At 44.4% G+C, this 20,667-nt stretch overlaps 1 protein-coding gene across 1 annotated transcript in view; it reads right to left on the reverse strand.

The window, feature by feature from the left end:
- LOC148644251 (asc-type amino acid transporter 1-like) overlaps positions 1-20,667 on the reverse strand; it is a 37,970-nt gene that overhangs the window by 4,114 nt on the left and 13,189 nt on the right. Inside the window, exons 2-11 of the mRNA XM_088613668.1 lie at positions 15,510-15,697; positions 11,028-11,232; positions 9,762-9,913; positions 6,464-6,589; positions 4,636-4,789; positions 3,798-3,921; positions 2,765-2,868; positions 2,171-2,267; positions 680-829; positions 49-226 (exon numbers count right to left, since the gene is read on the reverse strand). Coding sequence (XP_088469794.1) covers positions 49-226; positions 680-829; positions 2,171-2,267; positions 2,765-2,868; positions 3,798-3,921; positions 4,636-4,789; positions 6,464-6,589; positions 9,762-9,913; positions 11,028-11,232; positions 15,510-15,697 — 1,478 coding nt within the window. The remainder of the gene's footprint in view (positions 1-48; positions 227-679; positions 830-2,170; positions 2,268-2,764; positions 2,869-3,797; positions 3,922-4,635; positions 4,790-6,463; positions 6,590-9,761; positions 9,914-11,027; positions 11,233-15,509; positions 15,698-20,667) is intronic.

Here is a 20,667-nt window from a genome sequence, read left to right on the forward strand (position 1 = left end):
GAGAACACAATCCTCGTGTGCCAGGTAACGAGGACTCTGTTGACTTACCTATGAAGCTGTCTAAACACTTTGGCTTCTTTTTCCAGTGCACTCCCAGGAAATAGACAGGCACCCCTGTCAGAATGATGATCAGCCCGATGCCACACACCACTGGTTCTGAGTACATGCTGAACACCAGCAGGAAGGCCCAGAATATCAGGTAAAGAACTGGAACGATCAGATTCACCTGGGGGAAACAACAGCTCAGCGATGAGGAGGTGAAGCACTGCCTCCGAGTAGCTCTGTTAGAAATAGGACGCCAATGGAGGCAGAAATGCACAACCAGCTTTGTAGTACCCTCTTGCTAGTCCACATTCAACCGTTCTTCCTGCATCGCCGGATTCATTTTAAATTGTACCTTTTTCTTTTCATTTTTTTTGCTGGAATCTCAAAGTCATTCACCACCATCATGATTGAGAAAAACCAGCACAAAAATAAACAAACCAGTCAGCTTTTTTTCCTTCATTCTGTTTCATTACACTGATATGTTTCTTTAAGCTTTGTCAGAAATCAAAATATTATTTTTAAAAATATACTCTTATGCCAAAAGCTTTCATTTCTCTCAGGGCTTGCTGATCTAAAGCAGATTAGCAAACAAAGTTCAGATCAAGGTTCAAAGATCAAGGGTCAAAGCATGTACCTTGATGGGCCTGTGGAGTTGAGGTTTCTTCCACCGGAAGAACAGCAGCCCTGCAATGGTAACACCATAGGAGAGGTAGTTGATGAAGGAGACATAGTTGATGAGTGTCTGTGTCTCTCCAATGCACAGGATCACAATGGTTGCAGCACACTGGCAGGAAAAGACGAGAAATGTAGTGAATGACTCTTCTTTACTTGAGAGGAGGAAACTGAGCTCTTAAGACACTGTTGTACTTCCATTACACTGGGAGTTTGATTTAACTGTAGTTCAGGTTGAAAACTTTATTAAGGTGTCTTTTTAATACAGACTTTTAAAGCTATCCTGCTGGCTCCCTATTAACTGCAAGAATAAAATAATTAAGCGTAAATATGCAGTTATTTGTAACCGTTTCTAAGGAGACACACTTGCGGCTGAAAGCGAACAGCAGAACTCCAGGTAGGGACATGTCAGGCGAGAGTGAAGGAAGACACCGTGAGAGACCTGAAAGCTGACAAGGACTTTCTGCAAATGTAGCTCAGTAACATTTGTCTTGATATTTATATGTTAAATTTTATTTTGATATATGATATTGATGCATGTTACCTTATTATGTTGTGCAGTGAATACAGTAAAGTGATACCCTTTTCCTTTCTTGATTTTCATCAGGCTTGACATTAAACAGATTAAATCACTTCATCACCTGTGTTCAATCAACTCTCTCGCTAATGTGTTGATTTAGTACTCTGCTGCCAGAGTCACTCAAGTGTATCCTCAGCAGTCATGAATGATCAGTTAATCACAATGATGCACTGATTTTGATTCATGGATTAATTAGAAATGATGGAAATGTCCAGGATGTATTTTTAATTGGATTTTAATTCAGTCATTTTAATTTTCTTTTAGCTTGAAATTGGGTTTAAGTTATGCTAGAAAGATTTCAGGTTCTTATCTGGTTTCTAAATGGTTCGTAGCTCATTAATCAGTAAATATATGCCACGCTTCTGCACAAGTGCATTGGTCCTCTTTTAGTTTAAAGAGAGGCAGAGACGTACATTGATGTCTCAAGCCTATAACTACTATACATTACTGATCATACTCTAGACTGCTTTTTTATGTTCATTTGAAAGTTAAAAAAGGTTTCCCTGAATTGTTCTGAGACCATGACATGGTCAACAACTTAATCAATATCAAATAATCAGTACCTAAAATCTGTCCACTTAATCTGTCTGAAACATCCGTGCATTCATAGTAATATTTCTAATGATGAGTAAGCAAAGGACTGAAAGTGCTGCTTTGGAATTTGTGAAAGAAGTGAACATGAGTTCCTGTGTCTTTGTGCCTGTCTGGTTTTTCATCTCTCTGCCTTCGTACATCATTGTCTTGAAAGGTGAATGGAGTGTAAGTCTAACAAAGGAATCTGTGTTTTTTTTCAGATCTATTCTCCATGTGTCCCTGTTCACACAGACACAAGTGCCGGGAGGCTGGGCGAAGCAGGCAGCGGTGGTGTCTTACGCAGACCAGGAGAGCGGGGATGGGCGTGCACTGCTTGAAGTGGATCATGGCAAGCAGACTGGGCAGGTGTCCCTCTCGCGCTCCTGAGAAGCATAACCTGAAAGAATCAGTCAAGTTGTGTGAGAAGCAGCTTGTAAAATTCGAATGGTAGGAAGAGTTTATCACCTGCGGATGGGGCCACATTCTCTCCCACTTACAGCACAAAAGATATCCACCCACTTTTTAACAGCTTTATCCAATTCAGTTTCGGGGGGGAGTCAGAAGCCGATCAATCCACCAGTGTGTCTCTGGACTGTGGGAGGAAACCAGAGCCCCCAGGGAAACCCACACGAACATGGGGAGAACATGCAAACTCCACACAGACAGCATCCCAGGAATTACATCCAGGGCTCCGGGACTGAACGACAAATACCATGTGACACGGCCTTACAGGCTTACAAATCAGAAGTCGAATAAGACAGAGGAAAGAAAGAATAAAGAATGCACTTATTTTGTGCAGAATAAATAATAGCTGAGGGGCCCTCAAGTGTTGGAATATTCTGTGAGTGCTGTGAATAATATGTGACCGAACCAGATGCATACATGCAGACTGACCTGGAGGAAGTGAAGAGATAGCCGTTAATCCCTCCAAATGTAGACAAAGCCACCGAGATAGGCATGATGGAGCTAAACATTCCGAGGAGCTTTTCCCCAAAGGTCTGCACACAGAAAAATCCAGGATTAAAATCAGACACAATCTGGTAGTTAATACAACGATATGTCCTGTATAATATAATATCTGTTTCAATTATCTCACAAGATGCAATGTTGGAACTTACATTAATTGCATTAATGAGTGTTCAATTAACTTAGGCGAAGCAGTGTTTAAAATAACTATTGTTAAACAAAGTACTGATTCCACCAAAATCTCAAATAGCCTTTCTTTAGTTACATGTGACTTCAGAGACTGCATGTTTATGGCCACACATGCAACACCTTGCAAGAGTAGCCAGCAGCTACCCGTAATGTCACATTGTGATGTAGTCTGATGCCGAAATGTATGCATTTTTATTCACATTAACGGGCAGACGGCAGACAGTTAGAAGGAGCCTGTCTGCACTTCCTCACTCGCTCTGTTTGGCTACTGGGGTTGTTGCAAAACGCAAAAACTCAAATTCCAAATTGGATGGGCAGGTTAGTAAAAAAATCAAACATTTATTGAACCGAAAGAGCCTGCTGTGACCACTTTTTTACCAGAGTGGTGGGGGGAGAGGGGGAAAGGAAGCTGCTGCAGCACCGGATGGTGTGTCCTGCCCTGCTAGCTCCAAAGAGCTGTGTAGGAGAGTCACCACCGGCTGGAGGAGGGGCACGGCGCACGCTGATGTCACTGCACACCCACAGATTTGCAGCAAGCCAAGGGGGTCTGTCTTTTGGGGTTTGCCAAAGAAAACTGTGGTTGGCTCAAGCCCTTCAACCCTGGCATGCCGTAGCTTGTTGTTGTGGATCAGTTCCCTTGGGCACAGTCAGCTAATGAAATGACCCAGTCTGATTAGCTGGATGAGCTCGTTTTCTGAACCAACAGCCATCGGGAAGCCCCCCAGTATACCTTCACATGTACTCAGAAGAGCAGCACCTGCCGCTTACTTACAACAGCCACTGCATTGGAAGACAAGAGCTCCTCGGGTGACATGGCGGTGAAGTAGGCGATGTTGGTGAATGTGTACACAAAGGTCACCAATGGGATGGAAATGTAAATGGCACGAGGTAGATTCCTAACAAAACAATGGACAACATTATTGCAGTTGCTTTGCAGTATCTGATCACTTGCAGCAAAACTACTGTACCTCTAACAATTCTGCTAGTTCTGACATGTCTGTTCACAGGCAGTGAATTTTACACTGTAATTTTTCCACATTAGTCTTTTACCAAAAGGGCTAGCTGGGCCAGGTGGCTACCTCTCCTCAGTGACTATTCCCCTGTTCTTATCTTGAACAACTGCACCAGCATACAGTACCTTGTCCACGAGTGCACAGCCTGGGGGCTGATCGCAGCTTGTGATTAATTAAAAAAAAACAACCTGTCTGTTCTATTAAAAACAGCTGTTAAGTGAAATCCAAAATAATTCACTTGCCTCCTGGGGACTGTCACAAATTACATTTTGAAGTTTGGAATGTTGATTGAAGAAAACCCCCAAGAACGCACAGGAATGTACTGTATATATTGTACATTTCAGGACATGGCATGCAATAATGGAAGAATGTTAACAATCCTAAAATTTGTTTTAAAGTAGTGCCTGAAGACAGATAAAAACAATACATTCTAGATATCAGCTCGCTCTGAGAAAGATTGTATAAAAGGCCTCCGATCAGCACAAATTATTTAACCGCGTCGGCCTCCTGATAGTTCTGTCATCGTGACCTGCTGCGAGGGCAGTCCTGGAGGTGACTGAACTCCGCCTGTGCGGCGTGGAGAAACTAGGACCTCACCGCCGCGGCTCCACGACCTCCTCCGTCACGTAGTTGAGGAAGTTCCAGCCGCTGAAGGCGAAGGAGGCCTGCAGGAAGGCCAGCGCCACCTGTCCGACTGAAGGCGTCTTCCAGAAGTCAAACGCTGCCTGTGGCGTCAGGCTGTCGTAGTGCCCTTTGTGCAACAAAGAAGAATCGGAGTTTCTCCATTTGCCAGACAGCACGCCCGCCTGTGCTGGGCAGGGTTTTTCCCATCTGTTGCGTGCGTGCTTTCAGAAGTGGCACGGCAGTGTTTAAAACATGTCTTAAACCCAGTCTGGGCAGATGTTATATCGAATGGAATACGGGTACCTAATTTTTGCACCAATTTGCAGAGGATCAACTCAGAAAAGGACTGACTTGTTCATGACAGGTGTCTTTGAGTACCGTAATACTGTAGCTAGACCTCATGCACGGTCCTCACTTCCCCCCCCTCCTACCACACGCTCACAGTGGGTAAGTGTAACGCACAGAGCCATGAGGCACGGCACACTGACTGCACAACGCACACTTCTAGGATTTCCTCAGGTGGACTGGATATACGATCAGTCATGACTGCCCAATCCCAAAACAAAAAGAAATACAGAACCAAAAGGTAGGGATTTCTTCTCGTAGTGTCAGGAGGGCTCTATCGTAGGTGGTCTTCAGTGACCAGTCAAAGGCAGGGAAGACAATAGGTGCCCAAGTCCTGTGCATGACCCTAAAGATGACCCTGGCACGGAATTCTGGGTGGGAGCCAACACATTCTGCTGCTGTACAATGGCTCTTGCAGAGAGGCTGTCTGAGGCTGTAATGGCTCTCATTACACAGGCTTGAATACTTCCGCCAAGCCTGGGGACCCCAGATTTAGAGCACATTACGAAACAAAAAACAAGCTGCTGATTTTCAAGAACCTGCTAGGAAGTGGTGGTGCAAACTTCAAATGGCAGTGCATACTCGGGTTTTAAAATGACTGTATTTTTTTTGCAGAAGCAAAAACAGATTCCAATAAAAATATGAAAATGCCAAAAAAACTAAATGAAAGATAGACTAAAATTCAACTATTAAATAATGTTTTCACTGCAAACTTGCTAACAGAGAATTTGTAAATATTATTTAAGATTGGAGAAGAATATGCTGGACAGTATAACTGTAAGGGGTATTTTCTCTGTGCCACTACAAAACAGCCAATTTTTCAACACAAACTGTAGGACTTTACAGTTCTGAGTAAAATAAATTAACCTATCATTTTTTAGATCATTATGGTAACTTACAGTCATTAGAAAATTGACATACCCTAAAATGATTTGCTTTTTAGTTCATTCTGAGACAATGTTCACATTCCTCCCAATTCACAGGGATTTTCCAGTTCGGTTTCAAAATATGAATGAGATCTTTTTATTGATTCAAAATTTGTTACATTGTGTGCTTCTTGATTTTCTAATATCTCACCCTGTGCTGTGCCCTGTCTTTGAATTTTGAAGACACTCTTTGGAAACACACACCGTTTCAGAAAACTCCAACAATGTTGTAGTTATAATGCTGAAACCCTGTCAGTGCCAGTTTTTACTAGACATAAAAATAATCCCCAAGTCTGAGAGAAAACCTATTAATTCTGGAACTGCATGTATATATAGATGGTAAAAAAAAAATATCTAAAGATAAATATCTAAAAAATACCTAAAGAAAAATATCTAAAAAATATCTCAAAGAGGAAACTGCTCTCCTGTTCTTTGACACCTGGTATAATAGGCTGAGAACTGAATTATAGTCTTTAATCAACACGATGGACCATGAAAGAGGTTAAGTCCAGGATGGGCCTGAAGCTCACCTTTACAGATCTGCACCAGACCTACTGTGATGATGAGGCCCAGAGCCAGCAACTTGCCCACAGTGAAGATGTCCTGGATCCTAGTAGCCCAGCGCACACTGGAGCAGTTCACCCAGGTCAGGAACACTAGGGACAGAGAGAGAATCCAACTTAAGCCTTACAGCCAAAAAATAAATATGGAAGTGATCCAGCCTCCAACAACAGGGTACAGAGTTCTACAGTATTTAGTGCCCTACTAACCTGATTTACTGGGTGAACGCAGAAGATGAATTGACAGCCATACACAAGAAGAGAAAGCACTTTCAAGTGTTATTTAGTACCACAATCCTTGCTTAATGGTGAATTTGTTACTTCAAATTAATAGGTTTTGTCTTCCTGATGCATTTATAACAGAAGCTCACGTTTCATACATCCACCCCTTTCCTAACAGCATCATCCAATTCAGGGTCACAGGGGAGCAGGGGCCTATCCCAGCAAGCAACGGGCTCAAGGCAAGGTACGCTGTGGATGGGACACCAGTCCATCGCAGGGCACTCACAGACACACACAATCACACAATTTTCCCAGAAGCCAGTTAACCTCGCAGTATGTTTTTGGAATTTGGAAGAAACCCCCTGCAAACGTGTGGATAATGCCCCAGGTCCTGAACTAAAACTAGGGACAGCACTGCAAGGCAGCATTGCAAACCCTGCTCCCACTATGATAGAGGAACATGTGTCACAAGAGACATACGCACAGCTATACACTCTTGCCTAGGTACATGCATACACAGTATGTGTATTGTTTCTATATTCATGTTCACATACATACATATACTCCAGTTGTAAATTATTACAATGGGGTTTGTTTTTTATGCAAGGGGAGCGATGTTTCGGTAGCCTAACCCGGGGGAACACCAACTACCCGCGGCCCCTGTTCCCCGTCAATGTATACACATCACTGAGTGGCTGTCCCCAGCTCTTCCACAGGAAGGCAGGCTCCAGTCTCCAGGACACGCTGTGCCGATGGGCGCCGGCATGTCGGAGTCTGGGGCTGAGGGCTGGATTTTTCCACCTCGTCCATCACTGTCACCTCCCTGTGGGCTGCAGTTGCTACACTCCCACAGAAAGGGAGCTGTGTGAAAAAAAACTATAAACAGCTTCGGATGCCACAAAACAAGAAAGAGAAAACAAGCCCGTCTTTGAGGCGCTGCGCGCTCCCGCTCACAGGCTCCGGGTTATCCAGCAGCCTGAGCAGCTCCCAGAAAAAGTGAATCCAATTGCTGCAATTGTTTCCAGAATTAAAGTACCATGTACACATCTAAATGCCATGGTAGTCTCCTTGTAATTTCACTTGTAAGACCTGTTCAGCCCTGCTTAGAACAAGGGGCGTGATTATTTCAGTGCAGGCACAATGCCCGTTACAATGAGTGAACTGGAAAATTTACAGGTAGATTAAGGCCAGAGGAAGTCACGTGATCACGGGGCAGCCAGTTGGCATGGCGACAGTGATGCTATGGTGAAGCCTGGTCATTAGGGCTGCCTTTGACTTCGTGACTCCCAGGACAGGGAAGAGACAAAGGTGTCCTGCTCTCTTCATCCAGGTTTAGGTGAATATCTTTGCCCCTTGACTCCCAAAGTTTACTTTTACGGTCGATTTTGTACCAAGAAGGGTAACTTAGGCCTCACTGCAATAAAAAATCAGAAGTAAATTACAACTTTCCACTTGCAGTGGTTTAACAGGGGCTTAAGCTGACAAGACGTCTTGAAAATGAGGGATCTCAATTCCCTGCTTCAACCCATGAGTTATTTAAAATGCAGGTTTGGTTAGAACTAGTTGTTTCTTTTTGTGTAACTCATTATGAAACCGATTACCCCACACGGGTTGCAGAAACATGGCACATTGCAGGCTGGCACAACTTCAAGATGGAAGGCAACCAGCTCTCATCCAGGAGAGAAAGTTGCAGGACCACTGTAATGAGGCAGTGGAGGGCATCCCGAGTACGGTCCAGACACTGCTGTTGGAAACCTGACAAGAATGCATCACAGATGGTGCTTCAGCAATCAGCATGGTAGCAACCACAGTCGGCAACAAGCCCAGTGCCAAGGAAAGTTCAGGGGCCAAACCCGTCACCCTAGAGAGCTGAGTGGAGGGAGGGCCGGAAGGCGGCCGGCTCATTTCGGTCAATCACCACAGACAACTGCCCCCCCAAAACTCTCCTGCAGAGGGTCACCAGTCTTCATTCAATAGAGGGGCGACAGGAGACTGGGCCTCAGGACGAATGATGGGAGCAGAGCCTTCTGTTCAAACAGCTGGTGAGGCTGGGTCAACTGATGCATGGCGTCAGCTTCAGTGCCACTGCCAGGGAGAGGCGTGGAGAGCAGGACAATGAAGGCAGCCCTGGGTGAGGGCACCACTGTGGCGAAGACGTCGATGAGTGGCAAGTTGATCACCCAGGCTGGGCAAGATCAGGTCCAGGGCTCCGAGGAGTGACAAGGGGCGGGAGAGGCCCACCAGCAAAGCCTCACCTGTCGCCCTGTGCACCTATTGCTCATGACCCCTGTGCTAAAAGGTACAAAAAGGAGCAAGAAGAGCTGTCCTGTAGCCGGCAGTTGGGGGGTCCAGAACCGGGCGCATGACCTGAAATCACAGCCTTCCTACTGGGGGACACATCTTCCCAGAGGTGCTCATGTGGCAGAAACTGGGCAGAGTAAACACAAGACAAGCCTTCAAGCCAGGTGAGCAGCACAACCACAGCTTGGTTAAATTCTCAAGGTAACACAACACAACAGCAAAAGGTGCACAAGGTAAGACCTCAAGTCCCACTCCTTTATTTTTAGGAGGTAAAAAATAATAATCCTCCCTGCACTTCTTCGGCTTTCCTCGTCTTCTTCCTACAATCTTCCAGGTAATGAAAACGACAGCCTGGAGATCAGGAAGAAGGTCTCGGTGCTTTTCAGGGTGTTTAATGTATATTAAGGTTTTTTAAGGAGTTTGTGCTCCTTGGCCAAGGAGCAGCCCCCTGGCAACAGGGCCATTATTAGGCCTGTGTATCAAGTAATCTTGAAGGATGTTTCTGCAATACGCATTTCTTTTGGTCACGTTATAAGGCACCACATCTTTCAAGATTGTGTTTACATTTAAATTTGCACCACTAGGAATAACCGTGATCACCACCCTGTTGTTTCTTTTTTTTTAAAAGTACAGAAAACCCAAGAGTGGCCCCAGCGAGTCCGATGACTATGATCCAGCACCTGAAGCAACTCCCTGAGTGCGATGCTGGCAGGAGCAGCACAGGGTGTGGAACAGCGCTACTCACAGAGGCAGGTGGTGGACAGGGCTCTGGTGGCGGTGTAAGGAGGAAGGCAGTCAGGGAAGACAGGCTGCAGGACGTAGCTGGAGAACGTGAGAGCTATGACTGCCAGGGTGGTGGGGTACATTATCAGCACTGCACTCCACAGCAGCAGAAACCTGGAGAGAGAGACAGACTCTTTAACCTCCTGATCAAACAGGAAAGAACAGGAGAATGGGAGCAATGTTTTGGTAGTCTAACCAGGGGAACACCAACCACCCACAACCCCTGTTGCCCATCAATTATAATACTGTAGTGTATATACACTACAGTCGAGAGCAGGCCATTAGGCCCTTCAAGCTTGTTTGATAACGAGCAGTCAATTGATCTGGCTGTTTCTTGAAAGAAGCCAAGGTATTGGCTTCAACGACATGGCTAAGTAGCTGAACGCGAAGGGCAGCATGCTTCTGCTACCTGTTTTGTAAAGGAATGCCTCCTGTTTTCTATTTTAAATGGACTTGCAGGGAGCTTCTGCCTGTTACCCTGGTTCATGTCTCACTAATGAAGTCAAATGGGTTGACTTTGCTGATACCTTTGAGCATTTTGGATACTTGTATTCTTGAACATGTGTACTTAGGAAGGATTTAGTCATCCTGAGATAAGCAAACAGAATAAATGGAATGGATTGGTTTTACAGAGAATAGAGGGTCTCATCTGGGGATTAAACTGGTTGTAGAATTTGGTGCATGAAGACAGTGAGATGACCACATTTGACCACATCAGCTTTTGCCACATTTTTGCAGCATCTCTCATGTCCTTTGTGGTGAAGTTTTTTTTGGCATTTTACATTATTGATGAACCCTGGAGCTGCTTAACTTCACACAGCTCTACAAAGAAAAGAAGCACCAGAATTTCCAGATGTTAACACTGCGATGCGTCAATCTGAGGAGCACGTATTCACTCTCAGTCCTACAAAACTGGTGATAAGTTCCAGACACATGAACCTTTAGGCTTGTGTACTGACTAACTGATGAAGAGCACTGGATCACACAGTAGATCAGAGATCACTGGGTCATTGATCATTGGAGATACCAGCCTGCTATTATCACATACTTATTTCACAACTATATCAAGAATAGAGCCATTACTTTTTATTACAAAAAAACATTTACACCCTGTATGTGTTCCATCTTTACTTATAGCATTCCCTCCACCATTTCTTCATTTTGCAGTAAATATTTCACACACAAAGTACAGATTCCGCAGGTAGAAACAAACACATACAACACTTACCCTACTAGGCCTCCGAATATTTCTGTCACGTAAGAGTAGTCGCCTCCTGATTTGGGAATTGTTACTCCTAGTTCTGCGTAGCACAGGGAACCCAGAGCTGCGATCCCTCCTCCCAGCACCCACATGATGAGAGCCAGCCCAACAGAGCCCGAGTGCTCCAGAACTCCTTTCGGGGAGATGAAAATTCCAGAACCAATGATGTTACCTGTGGGCCACAATTAAAAAAACAGAACATCAGCAATCAGATTTCACGAAACACATTTTCATTATAAAGCACTCAGCACCGCTGAGAGTGTCCTATCGTACCATCTATAATATTCAATCTCTCGAGCCGGTTCTGGTCCTGAAGGGAAATGACTGAGCTGAATACATTATCAAGTTATTTCGTCTAAATTACCACCAGTCTTAAATGACACCCTTTTAAGCTACGTGTTGAAGCTACTGAAGGAAAAACTGCTGCCTCTGCCTAATAAAATCGTGTATGATACGGTGAACATCCGTGAAGAACAAGCCAGGTCCTTCTTGTGTAATTGTGTGGTTCACCTCTGGGGTTGGTTTTGGAGGAAATGCCTACTTGCACCATTAAGAAAGCAAGTAAAAGCAGTAATATGTGAGAGGAGGGAATGTTTCTCTTTTGACATTACTCCTGCTGGTTCCTGCGTTATTCACCTCAATTAATTACGGCCAATTAAACCTCTGCCTCGGCCCTGCAATGTCTGTCTTATTTTAGCCACGAAAACTGAATTGAAGGATCCACCCCTAGCCTGAGTCTTGGCAGTGCTGCACATTAGAGAAGCACAGGCTGTTCTTACATAAGCAGGCTGCTAAATAATTTACGCTGAAAGTCTTGCTCTTAAGCTGGAACTGAAATGAGAGTTGCCAGGATGCTTCATGCTTTACCTTATATCTTCAAAAACAAAAAGAAACAGAGGAGATACCAAAACACTGAACTCGCTGAAATTAGAATCAAGGACATAAAACAGAAAACGCTGACTTGAAGCATGCAGATGTTGCAGATGTAAACTCCGGGATGTCTTGACACGAAACACTACCATGGTTTATCCTGTTTTGTCTTGTATACAGAAAAAAATACAAAGTCAGATTACTTACTTCACCTTTTCACGCAAAGGAGTCTACAAGTACTTTGTAAAAACAAAAAAATCAAGAGTGATAGAGAGCACCATAAAAGAGGAGCAAAAGAGGAAAAGAGGAGCAAGCACATGTTCAGCAATGGTCATTTGTACATTTTGCCTGTTACTTAAATCTGTGCAATAGCACCTAAAAGCCATTAATGAAAGCTACTTGTTTCAGCTGATGACCTAGAACAGGATCGACAGTCCAACTATGGTCCTGCAGGTCCTGAAGCCAGCTGTAAATGCTCAATGGAGCTGAGATCCGGAAACACAAACTCCTCCTAATTAAGCAACTGATTGATCCAATTATGTTTTTCAGAGCTTAGAACAAAAAAACAGAAAACCCTGTGACTTTTCAGGACAATGGCTGCAGGCATCTAGCCTAGAAAGCACACCCTATGTTCTGTTCACAGTCACTGCATTCAAAGATCTCATTATCAATAATTAGGATTTCTCCCTTGATGTTCATTGCAGAGCAGATACACTCTGCTGACTTCCTGAAAACACTGTTCAGTCTAACTGCTTTGCCAGAAGCTGCTGTCAAGTCTTGAATATGAAGAGTGGCTATGGGTGTTTAGAAGCCGTTATGTTCACAGCCTGTCAAAGAAAATCAGTCCCTCCTCTGTAATATAATGTTACATTTTCTTAAAGGTTGTTATAAAGGCACTCAGGCTTCCAACAACATTTAGCATCTTTTTAATTTATGGAGACACCCTGTGTGCTCTGAGTCACAAGTGCATCAGTTGCCAGTGGGTGTCCGCAAAAGGACACAAATTTGTGGAAATCTCTGAAAAAAGATCTGCTACAGGTGCCATTAATATCCCATCAACCTCATTATCCACCCATGATCAGAAAGCTGCTTATTCTTGGTGAGGACTGCGGCGCCAGGAGCCTCTTCATCATACTCTGGAAAGGAAGCCAGTGCGTGAGACCCCAGTTAGCCTGGCCAGCCTGTCTTTGGGAAGAGGGGGAGACTGGAGCACCCCGAACACACAGAGAAACCTCGAGGGCAGCCGCCTGGAAACTGAAGCCCCGAACCAAGCGAGAGATGCGAGGCAGCTAATCGCCACTCAACTTCTTAGAGCCACATTGTTGAATAATTCGAGTCGAGAAATAATGGAGAACACCAACCTTTGTCCCAGATATTCATTCATGTAAATAACACATACAGCGGACGTTTCCAGACAAACCATTACGTTCTTTTCATGAAGGTTTACAATTCTAGGTAAAAGTACTTTCATCACCTTCTGCGCAGTTTGTGCTTTCCCTAAACGTCACTGCGATTCCCGAGAAAGAGAGCGATTTTCTCTCCCCCGTCTTTTCTACAGTCTCGCTCGGACCGCAGCGGTCCAATGGGGTTCGAACCGCTGCCACTAGCTTATTCACCTCTGCGGTCGAAGGTCGAGGTGGGACCTTATCAACATGAAAACTGCTTTTGACTAAAAGGCCACACACTGCCGGAGCGCGCAGAAGGACACTGTGCTACAGAATACTGATGCGCTGAGCGGACCGCCGGCTGGGACTGACCTGCCAGCGTGCAACACCAATCCCCCCAGTTACCTGTTACTAGCAAAAAAATCCCGATTAAAGAACCACAGCAGTTGTTAGCTTTTTGAATACGCCGTAGCGTCGTTTCTTGAACAGCAGTGCAGAAACAAATCTCTCTGCACCATCCTTTTAACTTCTGAAACGCAGTTCTTAAAGTTGGGAATTTGACCCTATGGAGCGAAACCTGCTGAAAGCGAGATCACAGCACGTACTGTAGAATTGCTCCAAGAACAACATGTAAGTACTGTCACTCCCCGAAGTCTAACGGATTCGGTTAAACGACACTTTCACCAGCATAACGCAAAACGTTTAATCATGTACCCCGCTGAAAGACGAGCAACATTTTTAAGTTTTCACGGGCTGCTCGACCACTTTTTCAAAGCGCCGTGAAGCTGTCAAAACTCTCACCTATGATAATGGCACAGGCGCTCAGTAATCCAATTTCTTTTTTAAGCGTCACTCTCTCCGGGACGGGGTCGCGCTTGTTGTTGCCATCTTTCACCATCGCCTCCCTCGCCGTGGAGTTCGGCTTGGTGCAGTTACTTCTTTTCCGATCGGCTCCATCCATTTCCGCGACCATTTAAAAGGCTGCCCTCGGATCTCTCTCTGGGGCTGCTCTAGCGCATTGATGCACGCTCAATAGCAGGCGCATGCGCCGCCCGGCGCCGCCGCTCGGGGCCGGAATGCTAAACACTCGGGCTGCGGACGAGCTGATGCGCCGATACACCTGCGGCACGCCCGCCTCTCGCCGCTCCACCGGGCCAGTCCCACCGTGCTGCTTTTGAGTGTACTGATCCGCAGTTAGTCAGAAAGACCTCAATCAATTGACCCCAAAAAAAAAAACAACAACCCCAAAACAAAACACCCCCCAAAACTGCGTTTTTTTAAAGTTGCGCGCAGAAGTTAAAGCTTAACAATGCAGACGAAAGCATACCAGATAGAACTGAGCACTCTGCTGAACTAGTTTTACGAGTTATCTTAATTATGCCTGTGGATTTCGTAAATTAATTGTCCTGCTGGATGAGTGAAGGACAGCCCAGTTGTACTGTGTTACACTTAGAACTGACAGGATCCGTCCTTCAGTTATTATACACCACGACAAATCAATAACGACTGGGACCAACTAAAGCATACAGACAATTGTACTTAAAAATAACCTTCTGAATAGGGCATGTATCACAGAAGAGTACCGCTGTTTTAGTGGATAGCGTTTAGATCAGAATGGATTCAAGCTAGGAGGCAGAATGACAGCAGTGTACAGCCTCCTGCTGTGAGGAAATATGTTCTTAAAGGGAAACATTCTATAAAAACATCATGGTCATTTTAGGGCTGTGAAGACCAGGGATTTTCTGAAAGAAATGTTTTTTTTCTGTTTTGGGTCTCCTATGAGCCATCAGCTACATAAATTGCATTAAACCTTTTGCTTACACATCCAGATTTTGTGCTGGGTCTTGATCACTGATGCGATCCTACATGAGCAGGCCCTCTGAGAACAGAAGGCTGTTCTTGACCTTTACTGCAATGTCGGCCATAAAAGAGTCATAACATAGCTAGCACATGAAGATTGCAAATGAGATTGAGGCCACTCATTGATTTTCTTACTCTTTCATGCAATGCAGGGTCACAGGGAAGCCAGAGTCTATCCCAGCAAGCCACGGGCACAAGGCAGGGGACACCCTGGATGGGACACCAGTCCATCACAGGGGACACAGGCACACTCACACACATTCCCTTTTTCCCAGGCAAGGCTAGGCAACAATGCTGACCAGTGCCACAGCCGCCACGCCGTCCGGATCGACACCTGCCAATTCTAAAAGGCGTCCATGACCCAGGAGTCGTTCTGCAGCACGACGACGTGCGCTGACCCCGGGCGAGGACTGCAGGGCAGCACACGCAGGAAGCCGACTTCGAACTGTTACCCCAGTCGCTTCACTGTCTGTCCTGATGGGGCTCGAACTCCAGCGATGGCACAGGGTCCGAGGGAGGGGGCTGGGGAAACAGCAGAGGGGAGCAGGTGGGCAGGTGTCTGTACACAGGAGGTTAACCCCTCCACACCTGTAGTTCTTGGTTATACTAAGAACCGCAGAAAAGTTTCAGAAACATTTCATTTATCATAATGTCCTGAATGCAACATTGATAAAAAAAAAAGTTTTGTAGAAGTTACTCTTATTTTATTTAAGATTTTTCCCCGGTTAACAGCAGGGAGCTGGGTTTTATGTAAGAGCCTTATATCTTGAACGGTGCACACTTCTTTTACTGTAGCTTCACATACAAAACAGGTACAGTGTGTGCTAGGTATACGTTTGATTTGCTAGCCAGTGAAACTTTGTCCACCTAGAAGAAAAAACACAGCCTTGAAACCATCCATTTTAAGGCTTTCAGCTTTACACATATTGTCTCATATTTGTTCCACTTTCTTTCAAGGAGGTCAGAGAGAACATGGAAGAGGCATTAAAGCAGAAAAAAGGAGGCTCTGTGTAAATTAGTAAATTGTTTGGGGAGATTAAGTCCAGAATTATTATAGCAGCTTAAGGAAATGTGCTGCACAGCCTGCTTTTAATTAAACTGCTAATCAGTGCTTCCTAAACAGAGTAGGCCTTCAGTCACCACAGATCTGCCTAACCCCCTGAGAGCTCAGTAAAGCCACATGGAATTGTAACATTGTGGGCACTTCTTGGCAACCTGTTCAAGGGACAGGCCTCAAGTAAACCCATTTTAATGAAGCAAGGCTAGATGAGAGGAACCGAGTGGCAGGTAAGGGAACTTTACTGGATCTCCTGCTGTGAAAATATGTAACGCGGTGAAGGATATGGTTTTGCTTTTCTTGAATTTCTCCTTCAAACTTTCCTGCATTAAAGAATCCTTGCATGTTTTCCCTTTATTTCACAACAGTTCTTCATTAATAAAGTGAATAAACAGAAACCTTTAAGCAAATAAAAAAAGCAGTACAAATATATTTAATAACTCTTACCTCTTAGCTATTAGTATAATCTAATAATAATTTCGAATAATTTAATAATTAAAGTGTGTGGATTAGTGGATTAAACTGCAACCAGCTCTTATGGGTCCTCTTTCGCTTTAAAATGGGAAAAAAGTCTCTTCACAACACAGTCAGACAGGTGCGAGTAAAGCACACAAACGTCTGTTTTGCAAACTGAGGACAAAGGCGTACAGGAAAGTAATCTGACACCTGACACAACAAGGGAGGCTTGTCTGTTTCTGTCCTGTAATGAAAGAGGCTGGGACATGGCACCCAAACACAGTGGAGTTTAAACTGCTGGCTTGGGTGGGGCGTCGTAAGGCTATTGTGACCCCTAAACTGAAGGAGCTTGATTCTCAGTGTGACACCTGGTAGAACTGTGGGTATTCTCCTGTCCCAGAACCCCCAGTCCTGGTGGCCATGGCAATGCCGACAGAGCCACACACAGACACACACTGCGATACACGCACACACAGCGGGGGAGCAAGGTTCTGCAGCAGCTTTCACATGGGACATGTGCAGGTATTGGGAACATCTTGAAAAGGGTAAAAACTCAAAGCAAGTGATTCCCCAGCAATATTTTAAATGGTGACTTTCTAGTTAACGTTTATGTAGTGGCGCAGAATTGCCGGTTTTAAGATAATTCACGCAAATTCCCGAGCCGTTGAAGAATTTCAGTTAAGAAAGCCAGAATTAATTACAGAGTGAAGCCTAAAATCAGGAGAAAGCAACCCCCTCTGTTTGGCTGCTGATTTGCATGTGCATTTTTATGTCCATTAAAGAAATACACTTCCTTGCCTGAGCATGTTCTGTCTGACCTCTGCCCCCCACCACTTCTCTGTCTCTCCAGTCACTCAGACACACGTTAAAATAAAACACAGCTGTGTATAATAGATGAATCTTTGAAAGGCTGCCTGAGAGTGTAGGGAGTTCATATTTTAGTCATAATATTCTAAAAATGGAAACCCTGCAATGCCAGGAGCAGACAGCTTAGTGCTTTCTTTTCCATCTAATAGAGCTTGACACGTAGTTTAGGAAGTCAAGTCGTGAAGTTGTTACAAGGCTTTTCTCTCTCACTAACACTGCCCAGTGCACAATGGAGTGCCCTGCTTAGACTTATCCTGTTAAAGCACCACTGAAAAGAGGAGTGGCTTTGTTAGCCAAGAGGCTACATTGAACACTGGCTGCAGTGTGTGATGACAAAAGGGAAGAAGCAGAAAACCAATATATCACAGGAACAACTGGGCCCAGCGCAACAGAATGGGTTACCCTCACCCCGACTTCGTAAGACCGCAATGTGCACGTTTCTCAGCAGAATGCATTTAAAAAAACTCAAGTCTCCAGTAAGTTATATTTTTCTAAAATAACATTATACAATACGGTAGAAAGGAACAGCACAAATGCAGAAGCAGACCCGAGCATATATCATTCTGTCAGTTTGCATAAATTTGAATTTTGCTTTGATTGTGTATTAGTAAAAGTAATCATGAGAGATGATGAGACTTTGCACTCAGGAGTTTCAAGGATGATCTATGAAAACATGGAATATGAAATTGGAGCAGACAGCTGAAATGCTTGCTGTTATAGTTAAAGGAGAGGTGTCCATAATCCCTGTAATAGAATAGATCCATTAACTACTGAAGTGTAACACGGTGCCTTGCAGGTGTGCTCCTCTGTCACTTGCACTTGTTTGTAATAACGAACAGAGATTACCAGTACAAACAGTGCAGCAATCATACAGTGCAGAACCAAAACAGAGTACATCCATTCGGACATGCAGGATGCTGGAAAATAAAAGTGAGAGAAAACGCAGGCGATATAAGCTGCCTTTTCATGTTCATGCAATTCCCTGTTCACAGGAGCAAACTGGCTTTTTCAACCGGCGGCTGAGGTGACCGTCTGCAGTTGCGGGACTGCGCAGGACAGAAGTCGCAGAGGCAAACTACAGGAAGCCAGGCGACCTGGTGCTAACCGGTGTAAAAAGCAGGCCCGACAAAAGCACAGGAAGAATTACCCACACAGGCTGCCAAGAAACTGTTCGCTCATTGAGGCAGGGCGCTTAAGAGCGCTGGGATGGAGTGCTGCTCAATGCGCAGGCCGGGAAACTACTATGCGAACAAAACGCGTGACTTGCAGGGCGTTTACACTGCAGCCCACAATTTCATCATATAGATTCCCAAAGCGCCGCGCTTTCCCCCTCCAGTAAGAAACGTATGGTGAATGTTTCCTCGATCGAAGTACTTTGCTTCCCCAAAGAATTGCCATGTTCCTGCATAAAAAATAATTTGTAAACAATAAAGTCAAAGTTCTTTGCGAGAAGGCTATTGCTGCATAGCAACTGAACACTTGAGGTGCAATGAAGCTTGTATATTTCCTCTTTAGCTTTAGGGTGGTTTTGTTGCTATTTTTTTACTTGCAGCTTCTGAAAAAAAAAAGACAACCAGCTTTCAGTTTTTTCGGAAAAAAATCTGTTGAGAAGCGTTTAGTGGGCGCATTGAACGCATTAGAGGGTCAGCGCTTTGATTTTCAATAAGCACTTCAGAGCATCCACACACGTAGAATTAATGTGCGGGCCATGAGCCAACTGTATCAGATTTAAACAAAAGAGAGCTTGTCTGAACTAAAATAAACTAACAGTTGTCTTCTGGTTAGTACTGTGGTATAGCAGTCGTTCAAACGTATAATCAAAATAATTTTCTTAATTTAAAATGTTAAAAAAATGACTGACATTAAAATGAGGTTTCCGTTTAGTGCGTCTCGATTTTGTTTCACAAAAATAGAACAATTTTCGCAAAAATGCATTGCAAGAAAAATCGACCCGAGTTTAATCATTTGTGCTGATGTGGTTTACATTTTTACAGGATTTGGATTTTTGTTGGTAAAGTGAACCCTTCAAAATTGAAGATAAAAGGTAATTCGTTGGAGTGTGACTGGGAAAGTAAACCCCGAATTCAAGGGGACAGGAAATGATTGTTATATTTGAATCTTTTAACCGTAGAGTCACAGATCTTGATCTAAAACAAAACTAATTTGGGACTACATAATACAAATTGTGATAAGCAATTCCAGAACAAGTGCTATTTCTGAGTCTAAAATCAATCTGTAGACTTCATCTGATGGGATAACAATCCCGTAGAACTGCAAATCCTGGAAGTTGTTTTGCGCCATCTAGTGGTAGTAAACTCACCTTGTCGGTGGTCTCGGCCACACTCTTATAAATCAATGAATGACTGAAGATCTGCCACAGCCCGGGGGACTGGATCACCACTCTGCCCAGGACTGCGGCTGGGAGACCAGTGTCCTGAACCTCAGGACTACAGCTCTTCATTCCGAGTGTGATGTGTCATTTTTACTATTTACAAAAAAAGGTTTCTGCATTCAAATCTGCCCACGCTCATCCCAATTTGTGGACCCCTCCACTGCTCTCCGATGGAAGACCTGCCCACGTCAGGCTGGCGGCTCCAATCGGCTTTAATGAAGAGACAGAGAGAGGGAATGACGATGCATCAGGCTCTGCAATTACATTCCACACTCCAGGATGGAAAGCTGCTCTGTGAAGCTCAGATCTTGGTTCGGGGGCTGAGACTTATTAATAACCCCGGTACAGTCTGTGAAAAGAATTCAGTGTTGTCTGGATAGCTAGTGAACAGGGACAAGCTGTTTTTTGCTTGCAGTTAACCCAGCCAACACAATCCTTTGGGAAGCAGACAGCAGACTTATATACTGTAGTTATCATTGAGAAGAAAGAGGAAGTTCACTGCTGAGTATACTCTGTAGTAGCAATTTGGCTTCCAGAGAGAGAGAGAAAAACATTAATAGACAGGTGTCTAGCATACCACGAAGAGACCAGGGGTTAGGAGGAATCTCCAGCAATGAATCGTCTGCATGTAGTCAAACCAGTTTTATTAATTAATTGATGTTCTTCCACACACCGTACCAAAAGATTTCATGAGCACACAAACACAGAGATCATGTTGCC

Source organism: Lepisosteus platostomus, chromosome 20 (genome assembly GCF_059453375.1).
Source record: "Lepisosteus platostomus isolate fLepPlt1 chromosome 20, fLepPlt1.hap1, whole genome shotgun sequence".
NCBI lineage: Eukaryota > Metazoa > Chordata > Actinopteri > Semionotiformes > Lepisosteidae > Lepisosteus > Lepisosteus platostomus.